The sequence below is a fragment of the Erinaceus europaeus genome, chromosome X (assembly GCF_950295315.1).
Source record: "Erinaceus europaeus chromosome X, mEriEur2.1, whole genome shotgun sequence".
Taxonomy (NCBI): Eukaryota; Metazoa; Chordata; class Mammalia; order Eulipotyphla; family Erinaceidae; genus Erinaceus; species Erinaceus europaeus.
In genome coordinates, this window is record NC_080185.1 from 116,203,720 (window position 1) to 116,209,843 (window position 6,124).

General features: G+C 40.8%; 1 protein-coding gene across 1 annotated transcript; it reads left to right on the forward strand.

Moving 5' to 3' along the window:
- The first annotated feature begins 5,174 nt into the window (after positions 1-5,174).
- Positions 5,175-5,858, forward strand: LOC103128377 (ferritin heavy chain-like). Its single transcript, XM_060182684.1, has one exon. It carries the CDS (start codon positions 5,175-5,177, stop codon positions 5,697-5,699), a length of 525 nt encoding a protein of 174 aa, XP_060038667.1. The 3' UTR covers positions 5,700-5,858.
- The last annotated feature ends 266 nt before the right edge of the window (positions 5,859-6,124 follow it).

Genomic DNA, 6,124 nt, shown 5'->3' on the forward strand with positions numbered 1-6,124 from the left:
ATAACATGTTTCCAAAATAATTGCCTTGTTAAATGTGATGTTTTATCCAGATATATGTGATTTATAACATATTTTAATGGGGATTTAGGCACTTTAAGACACTGATATCTAGTACTTGTGTTTGTTATTATAATTGGTGTGACTGCAACAGCCATAGTTGCAGATCAGTGATGGTGTATTGTACTAGTAGCTCAAATACATATACAGCATTGATTTAGGGATATAGTTTTCCTAAACATGAAACAAATCTTGGTAAAATTTCAAACAGAACTCAAGAAACAAAATTCAGTTTGTCTTTGATTTACACAGTTGTTTACGGGAAAGTTACTGCAAATTAGCACTTTACAACAACACGTTGTCTACCATAGAGTTAGGGGCTTGGTATGAATAATTCTACATGGATTTTTCCCAAATATGACTGTTTGTCAAGACATTAAAAATCCATGTGTGTGTGGGGGGGCGGTCAGGCGGTAGTGCAGCGATTAAGCGCACATGGTGTGAAGCACACTGGCATAAGGATTCCGGTTCGAGCCCCCCAGCTCCCCACCTGCAGGGCGGTCGCCTCCACAAGCGGTGAAGCAGGTCTGCAGGTGCCTGTCTTTCTCTCCCACTCTGTGTCTTCCCCTTCTCTCCATTTTTCTCTGTCCTATCCAATAACGACAGCAATGACAATAATAGTAAACAACAATAAAAAGGGGGGCAACAAGAGGGGAAAAAAATCCATGTGGGCAGTAAAGCAGATGTTTGCTGTGTGTAAGTACCTTGCTTATTGTAAGATCCCTGTTATCCTTGGCCCACCAAATGCCTAAACCACTACAAATCATTGTGGTCCTCACACCACTCCTTAGTGTTAATTCTGACCCTGATGAATGTTAGGAGCCAACCATAGATTTTATTCAAAGGTTTGTGTTACCTAAAACTCTAACGTTCTTTAACCTTGGACAAGTCATTACATTTTTTCAAATCACAGATGCAAAAGATGGCAGGGGTGGGTGGGATTTGAACTATATATAGGAGGCGTAGAAAGACCATTTTGCTTCATAAGGTAAACCTGGACAGTGTGCCAATCACATAGAATCTTCAAGACTTCTTAGTCTTTTGGTGTGTGTACTTATTGATTGCTGTATTATTAACACTTTGTGATTGTTTTCTGACTCATTTTCACTACTCTTTTCTTTTGCTTTATTAGTTTTGGGTTGATGTTTTTATTTACTAGTATACTTAGACTTTTTCTCATTGTTTATGTGTCTTGTGTTTAAGTTTACCTTTTCTTTTGACTTTTGCCATTTTAGGTAAAGACAGGAATGGAGAGGGAGATGGAGAAGGAGATGGAGAGGGAGAGAGGGAGAGAGAGACACCACAGCATCAATTTCTTTTGCTTTTTAATACTTTATTTGTGTCTCTGTGTGTGTGTGTGTGTGTGTGTGAGAGAGAGAGAGAGAGAGAGAGAGAGAGAGAGAGAGAGAGAGAGAGAGAGACTGAGACCAGGGCACTGTTCAGCTCTGGTTTATGGTGCACTGAGGATTGAACCTGGGACCTTACAGCCTCAGACATGACAGTCTTTTGCATAACCCTTATGCTGTCTCCCCAGCCCCAGCATTGAAGTTTCCTTCAATGCAATAGGGGTTAGACTCGAACCTGGGTGGTGCATTTGGCAAAGCAGCACATTATCCAAGGGAGCTATTTTGCCATCTCATGTGTAGGATTTTTGCTTTGTGATTACCATGAAGCTTACATATGATAGTTTATGTTAAAAACAGTCTGTTTTAAGTTGATAACAACTTATGTCAGATGTGTGGAAAAGCATTCCTCTAGTAGATACTGGCACTCTGTTTATTTCATATGACAGAGAGAAATTAAGAGGGAGATAGAGAAGGAGAAAGAGAGACATTTGTAACATTTTCCCCACCAGTGAAACTTCTTTCATGCAGATGGGGACCTGGGGTTTGAACTCAGCTCCTTGGAAATTGTACCATGTGTACTCTACCAGATGTACCACTGCCCAGCCCCAATGTTGGCACTCTAGAGTGCAGCAGAGGAGAACAGAAAGATAAAATCCACTGAAAAGAGAGAAAATAAGGAAAAATGGATAAAGGAAGAAAAGATAAAAGGAAGATTAGAAGTCAGAAAAATAATGTAACATCTGCCTGGGTTAACAAGAGAATGGTTAGTTAGAGAGTAAAAATGATTGGGGGGGGCAATGATGGTGTTGAGTGGTTTTATCTAGGCAGAGTTCAAAGATGGCTTCCACCAGATATCTCTGGAGACTACTACACCAGCACATATTTACCTTTAACTCTGATGCTTTAAAATGATCAAATGAGCCTCTTTCAGATGAAGTTTGTACTCTCTTCAAATGCTGTCTTTCTGTTGGACTATAGGGTGACTGAATCCATGCGTGATTCCTTTTAAAGTCATTTTACAGTTTGTCTCCTGAGTGTGAATCCTTTCAGTTTTCTTTTTTTTTTTTTTTATTTCAGAAAAGATACATTAACAAAACCTAGATATAGACCAGGTCCTGTCAGTTTTCTAAGCTAAGTAGAAGTTGGAGTTCTCAGTGTACCATCTGAATGCTGAAATCCTCACAGAAAAGTTCCTGATTTTGAGTTCTCTCCTGATTGTAATTTACTGTATTGGGGAGGTGAGGGTAGACTTTATGGCAAGATTGGGTATGTGCTTTTCCTACTCAGTTTATTTTCACTTTGCCAATATGTAAGAGTTATAATACTAATCGTTAGATTTTCTTCAGAAGAAATTGTACCATATGTAGCTGTAGCTTCAGAGTGTCTATGGCAGGAGGTGAATTTTTAGAATTTCCAGTGCTGCCATCATAAATAATAGATGCTATTTTTATTTATTTAAAATTATTGATTTAATATTGACTTACAAAATTATAAGATAACGGGTATCACTGTTCCCACCACCCCAGTTCTATGTTGCTATTCCCTCCAATAGTAACTGCAGTGGTTTTCCTATGATCACAGATATAGGTTGACTATTATTTCTATATCTGTTTATATATATTTGCCCATGTTTTCTATGGCCCTAACTTCTTTCTTTTTATTTTTTAGTGATTTAATATTGATTTACAAAATTATAAGATAACAGGGGTATAATGCTATACTGTTCCCACCACCAGAGTTCTGTGTCTCCATTCTCTCCATTGGAAACTACGTTGGTTCTCCCAAGGTCATGGATGTGGATTAACTATTGCTTCTTTCCTTCCTTTTCTTCTTTCTTACTTTCTTTCTACCAGAGCACTGATCAGCTCTGGCTTATGGTGGTGCCGGGGATTGAACCTGGGACTTTGGAGCCTCAGGCATGACTGTCTGTTTGCGTAACCATTATGCTATCTACCCCTGCCTTTAACTATTATTTCTATAATTATCTATCTATATTTATATCTATTTGCCCATTTTTTATTTTTTTAAAATTTCTTTATTGGGGGATTAGTGGTTTACAGTCAATAGTAAAATGCAGTAGTTTGCACATGTGTAACATTTCTCAGTTTTCCACATAACAATTCAACCCACTCTAGGTCTCCCTCTGACTTCATGTTCCAGGACCTGAGCCCTTCTCCTGAACCCAGAGTCTTTTACTTTGGTGCAGTACACCAACTCAGGTCCAAGTTCTGCTTAGTACTTTCCCTTCTGTTCTTATTTTTCAACTCTATCTATGACTGAGATAGTCCCATATTCTTTCTTCTCTTTCTGGCTGATATCATTTAACAGGAATCCTTCATGCTCCATCCAAGATGAGGTGAAGAAGGTGAATTCATCATTTTTAATAGATGGGTAGTATTCCATTATGCATATATACCACAACTTTCTCAGTCACTCATCTGTTGCTGGACACTTGAGTTGCTTCCAGGTTTTGGCTATTAGAAATTGTGCTACTATGAACATAGGTGTACACAGATTTTTTTTCGGTTGTCCACAAACGTTTTCCTTTTTTAAAAAATGTCTTAACGGGGATGGGTGGTGGCACACCTGGTTGAGCACATAAGTTACAATGCACAAGGAGCCAGGTTCAAGTCCCTGGTCCCTACCTGCAGGCTGAAAGATTCGTGAGTGGTGAAGCAGTGCTGCAGGTGTCTCTCTGTCTCTCTTCTTCCTTATCCCCCTTTTCCTCTTGATTTCTGGCTGTCTCTATCCAGTGAATAAATAAGGATAATAAAAAATTATTAACTATTTAATATTGGTTCACAAAAGTACATGTCAACAGGGGTATCAGTCCACTCCACTCCCACAACCAGGGTTCTGAATCTTCAGTCTCCCTACTGCAAGCTGCTGCAGTTCCCCTAAGGTTGTGGACATGGGCCAACCATCATCTCTACAACTATCTGTTTACATTTATACATAATTTCCCCCTTTTTCTTCCTTATCCAATCCTTCTTATCCTTTAAGCCAATCATGACATATGTCCCTCTACTTTTCCTCCTCTCTCTCCCAATGCTGATGGAGTTGGAGTTCAGAGCCCTCTTATTTTCTTCCTCTGATCACTTCTTCCCCGCTGGCAATAAGGACCAAGGTTGTTTTTGGAGTGTAGAAGGTGGGAGTTCTGACTTTTGTAATTGCTTTTCCATTAGATGTGGGCTTTGGCAGGTCAATCCATAACCCAGCCTGTTTCTGTCTTTCCCTAGTGGGCCAGAGTTCTGGAGAGGTGAGGTTCCAGGACACACTGGTGAGGTCATCTTTCCAGAGAAGTTGGGATAGAATCATGGTAGCATCTTCATATTGATGTCTGGAAGGTGGCAGGACATAAACTGAGACTAAATAGTTAATGAACAGGGGCCAAAAAGTTGTAATAGAGCAGATGAGATTAGGAATCTTATGGTAGAACAAAGCTAGAAAGTCCATCTTAGGCATGGTCCTAGGGACACACAATTATGGTAGTTTTGCTTGAGTGTAATATCTAGCATGAAGTGGAATAAAAATATTGTCTGAGAAAATGGTGTCAGAGTAGAGAAAAGGGCTAGAAAGTTGAATTAGGGCAGTGAGTAGCTCCAATTCTTGAAAAATTTCTGTGGATAAAATTAACTATTTAGCTCCATTCACCTGACCCAGGACACACACACACACACACACACACACACACACACACACACACACACACACACACACACACACACACACACACACACACACACACACCTTGGAGTGCTTCTGGCAGCTATGGAGGCCCAACCGCCGCCGCCGCCGCCACCACCACGAGTGCGCCCGAGCTGTTACTCCAACTGTGAGTACTCCATCAACATGCAGATCAACTTGGAGCTCTACGCCTCCTCCGTCTATCTGTCCATGAGCTGCTATTTCGGGCGTGATGATGTTGCTTTGAGACACTTAGCCCAGTTCTTTCTGCGCCTGTCGAGCGAGGAGAGAGCACACGCTGAGAAGCTGATTCAGTTCCAGCACCAGCGCGGGGTGCACACCAATCTCCCTGACATCCATGTGTGTGATGACTGGGAGACTGGACCAAAGGCCATGAATTTTGCCCTCAGCCTAGAGAAGCATGTGAATCAGAACCTGTCCAATCTGCACAAACTGGCCACCGATATGAATGATACCCAATTGTGTGACTTCCTGAACAACCACTATCTGCATGTTCAAGTCAAGTCCATTAATAACCAGACAAAATTGAGGACCCCAGAAGAGGACCTGGCAGAGTACTTCTTTCACAAGCTTACCCTGGATGACTAACAGAACTGAGCCTGGACTGCCTTACCCATAGCTATGAGCTACATAGTATAATATCACTCTTGGAAAACATTGTTTCAGCTTTTTTTTCATCCATGCCATTTATTCAAATAAAATCACTTGTTTCTTAAGCAAATAAAGGCCTCTAGTTTGTGTCTGTAATTTTCACTGTTTGTTTATTTACTACATTTTCAGATAAAAGAGGAAAGCAGTTATGCTGCCACTGCCTTTTTGCTTCTGATTGTATCCAGAGATGCCAAGCTGGAAGTGTCAACCATCCAACTCCAGTAATCTGGTGTGACCTTTCCTAACACGTAGGACTACCTAGTTCCACTTCATCTGGTACATGTGCTGCCAGTCACTGAACTCAGGACCTCATGCTTGAGAGTCCGATACTTTATCCACTGCACCACTTCTCAGACCACTGG